Raw genomic sequence first — 4190 nt, 5'->3', positions numbered from 1 at the left:
AAGGAATTAAGTGGCAAAGGAAGAAGTCGAGGATTATAAGAGAAGATCATGACGGAGAGTAACTGTGTGGGCGGAGAGGGAAAGAGGGAATTGCAAGAGGAGAAATATGTACCATTATAGATAATAATATTACTAGTGACGATAATTATGGCACAAGGAAGGGAGGATTGTCAGGATCACGGATTACTCGTAGATAAATAAGTAGTAGGAACGGACTGAAGAAGACTTCAGGAAAAGGGGCCAATGAACAAAGAAATATAATAAAAAATTTTTGGTTAAAATAAAGGATTACTTTATTAATTCAGCATACGGTTTCCAGTTATCTCATGAGCAGCATATTACCTCGAGTATTTTTTTAAATACCGAGAAATTATACAAATGGGTGAATATACTCACATAATCTTTTACTATTTTAACACAATTATATACAGTACGTAGTCGGAGTATCAAGGAATGATATTCTTGGTTCTGGGGCATGGCTTTACTTTCACTTATATATTATCCACTTTCATCCATTGATTGATTTTGTGTGTGTGTGTGTATGTGTATGTGTATGTGTATGTGTATGTGTATGTGTATGTGTATGTGTATGTGTATGTGTATGTGTATGTGTATGTGTGTGTGTGTGTGTGTGTGTGTGTGTGTGTGTGTGTGTGTGTGTGTGTGTGTGTGTGTGTGTGTGTGTGTGTGTGTGTGTGTGTGTGTGTGTGTGTGTGTGTGTGTGTGTGTGTGTGTGTGTGTGTGTGTGTGTGTGTGTGTGTGTGTGTGTGTTCATTTCCTTTGTTAACATACGTAATTCTGTCTTACAAACTTGTTCCTACCATCTAGTAGCATTAAAGTATATGGAACTGTAGGATTTCATTAAAATAGCAGAGGTCTTGTTGTCAGCTCTTATTCACACAGAAAAATGTCAGGATAGTTTCGGTACAAGTGATTACCTCTCTGCTCAAGCCAACAGCGTGAACTCCCTGACTTGGCGAGGGCACTAGAAGATGTTAATTCCGAAAAACTGATTCGAACAAAAATCATGAATCGAAATACTTCAAGGTTTCATCGCTAACAAACTCTATACAATTACATATCATCAAAGAACTACAAAATGCATAACAACCATAATATATAACGGCTAGCGGCAATACACATACACACACTAACTTTATTAAATCTCACACAACACTCCCCTGATCCTAAGGGAGATCACTATACTGAAACAGGCGAACTGGGTGACGTTCCCTTGATCCTCTCCGTGGCATCGGTCGTCCTGGGCTCTCTCCCCTGCTTTCATCAGTCACTGGATCCTTCCCTGGTCGATTCCTCCAGTTCATCTATATTGGCAGGTAGACGTATCACCAGGCTGTCGTCCTCGTTGTCAATCCAGGAATCCTGAACTTCCTGTTGCTCTTCTCGTTCCTCTCTCTGCGGTAACTGTGCTGTCACCAATCGCAAGTCACGCACATGCCGAGGCACTCCATCAACCTCAACACTCTGTGCAGAAAGTATGTCTGTAACGACTCCAACAGTGCTTTGAATGTTGCATCTTCTGGTAGGATGACGTACCCACACTCTGTCACCAACTTTGAAGGGATGTTGCAGGTACTCCGGCTGCTCACAATCTCCCACACCGTCAATTCCGAGCAATCGCACTTCATATTTGAATAACTGATTTGCTGGAGTGGAGGATGGGTAATTACTTCGTGGCATCACATTGTAGCGATAGACTGCCTTGGCTATAGAACAACCTTTCCCGGCTGCAATTGTCTTCACTGTACGATGACAACGTTCAACGATTCCATTGCCTGAAGGAACGTATGCACAGCGATATACAAGTCTCATTCCCCAGCGACTTGCAAACTCACGGAATGTTGAACTGCGAAAGCTGGTGGCGTTGTCCGTCAATAGTTCCTTCGGTGCCCCACGTTCATAAAAGACAGATTCCAGTTGTTCAACCACACACGCAGTATCTTGCCGACGTAGTCTCCTCCAGATAGCATACCGCGATGGACCACAATCAACCAAGGTTAGGTAGTGTTGATCTTGGATGTGACAAACGTCCATGCCTACCCTATCCCAGCAAACCGAGACTCCCAGCATCCCCTTTTGCCACTTCACAGGTGCAGGGTCGATTGATTGACATTCCTTACACTGACGGACGATGTCACGCACTTGTCGTTTAGTAGTCATTGGGAAAAGACGGCGGCAAAAGTACAGCGTGCGCCTGATGCCTGGGTGCCCGCAGGTTATGTGGATGTTAGAGATGTCATCCTGTGAGGTCGATGTAATAGCCCTACACACTAGTTGGGCACGCGGAGGGGACAACCACTTGCTTGGCACCCTGGTTAGTGCGTCAGCCTTATTCTCAGCAGAGGTAACAAACTTCACTTCCAATTGCACGCCATACTCAGAAACCACATTCCTTATAGTTTCCAGACGCCGTCGAATCAGCATTTCACTGGCAGCCTTCGTTTTCAAACGTGATCTTCCTGTCAGCGAATCCGTGACCCAGTGAAACACTGTCCTCGAATCTGTCATCAGGCAAACCTTTACCACCTTCCAGGCTACAGCCAAATTCACACCCCGTAGTACAGCATCCAATTCAGCCAAATTGATGTGGGAACACTCATCTTGCCGCAGCCAGGAAGCATCTTCAACTACATAGCCATCCACCACCAACATGGCTCCAATAGCAAGTGAACTGGCGTCCACCCACACGACAGCTTCACTACCACTAATATCCCAACGGCCATGAGCTGGATCCGCAGATTTCACTCGCTGTACAGTTTCAACAAGCATAGAATGTAACTCCGCATCATCGATTTCGGTGTCCCAAGAGGTAGTGAGTGCATTGGCTCTCCTTTTCAGATATGAAGCTGCCACCCGTAACCATCCACAAACGGGCAAATGGCCTGTGAGGCGCCCACACAAGGAAAACACCGAACGTCTCGTAATCTTCTTAGGAATCTCACCGACGTCGTTATCCCGTCGCCAGAAGAGACCCTGTCGCTCCCCCCAGACCCTCATACCCAAAACTCTGGCTCCCTTGGATACCTGCTCAGCCGCCTTGCAGACCAGACCGTAATGATTGAGATGGGTTTCCACATCAGCTGCAGACGCTATTCTCTGATCCACCAGTATGTCGTCTAAGTATGGAGAAGTTGCTTGATTAACTCTTTCGTCCCAGCTCAATGCAGCGCTCAAGACTCGTTTCATAACTAAGGGCGCAATGCTTGACCCAAATCCCAATCTCGTCAGACAGTACCTTTGTCCCTTAAACACAACAGTCTGGTATGGCCACAATGCACTGTCCACATGAATTTGAAGGTAGGCCTTACGTAGGTCTATGAGTCCGACATCTTGTCCACAGCGACGCCACTCTCTTATCTTCTCGCAGCATACGTCTGCGTCGGCTGTGTGTGGATTAAGATAGGAATTCAGCTCCCGAAAGTCGAGCACAGGGCGTACCTTACTTCCCTTATTCTGTTGGATAACAGCCATTAGTGGAATTGTCCCCTTAGCTGGTCCATGAAGTGTCTCATCGTAGGGGATTAACCAACCATCCTCAATCCACTGCAACAGTTCACGCTCATATTCGTCACGAACATCAGGCTGAATCCGGTACTCTGTAGTAGTATTCACAAGACATGGGTTTTCTGAGTTATTACACCACTTCCAAGACACTGTCCACTTCTTTGTTGCTGCCTCATAAGTCACTGTAAAATCCCTCTCATCAATGATGTGGTCTGTTGGTGCTGCCACCATAACAGACTGCACAGATTCATCAACACCAAACTTAACATCGTTAGGTGCTCGTACGGTTACCCCCTTGAAAGCACGTATGCCATTCATACCAAGGATGAAGCTGAAGTTCAGTGGCCTAGTGGACACCACCAACACCTCCACAGGTGACACAGCCCCAGACGGCAGCTGGACGCATACCACAACCGATCCTTCACACAAATATTGCTCACCGCTCATCGTTGTCACACTCAATTTATTTTTCGTCCAATTGGAACACACCGACACATGTGCAATGCTCTTCGTACAACCGGTGTCCACTAGTGTGTCGCAACTCACACCATCTACAACCAACCGAGTTTGTGGCAGAGCGCCCATCACTGCTGCGTTGGAGAGGAAGCTGGCGCTGACACCACCTCTCCAGTGAAGTTTCCCGAGCATGCTGAAGCAATGTGTCC

The 4190-nt window shown here is 46.3% G+C and overlaps 1 protein-coding gene across 1 annotated transcript; it reads right to left on the bottom strand.

Moving 5' to 3' along the window:
* Positions 1-1284: 1284 nt before the first annotated feature.
* On the bottom strand, positions 1285-3972 carry LOC145400433 (uncharacterized). Its single transcript, XM_080272950.1, has one exon. The coding sequence runs from the start codon at positions 3970-3972 to the stop codon at positions 1285-1287; it is 2688 nt and encodes an 895-aa protein (XP_080129076.1).
* Between the last annotated feature and the right edge of the window lie 218 nt (positions 3973-4190).

Source organism: Coenobita brevimanus, chromosome 6 (genome assembly GCF_032717465.1).
Source record: "Coenobita brevimanus isolate Jiangsu-jjx chromosome 6, ASM3271746v2, whole genome shotgun sequence".
Taxonomy (NCBI): domain Eukaryota; kingdom Metazoa; phylum Arthropoda; class Malacostraca; order Decapoda; family Coenobitidae; genus Coenobita; species Coenobita brevimanus.
This window is presented reverse-complemented; position numbering and strand designations above follow the sequence as displayed.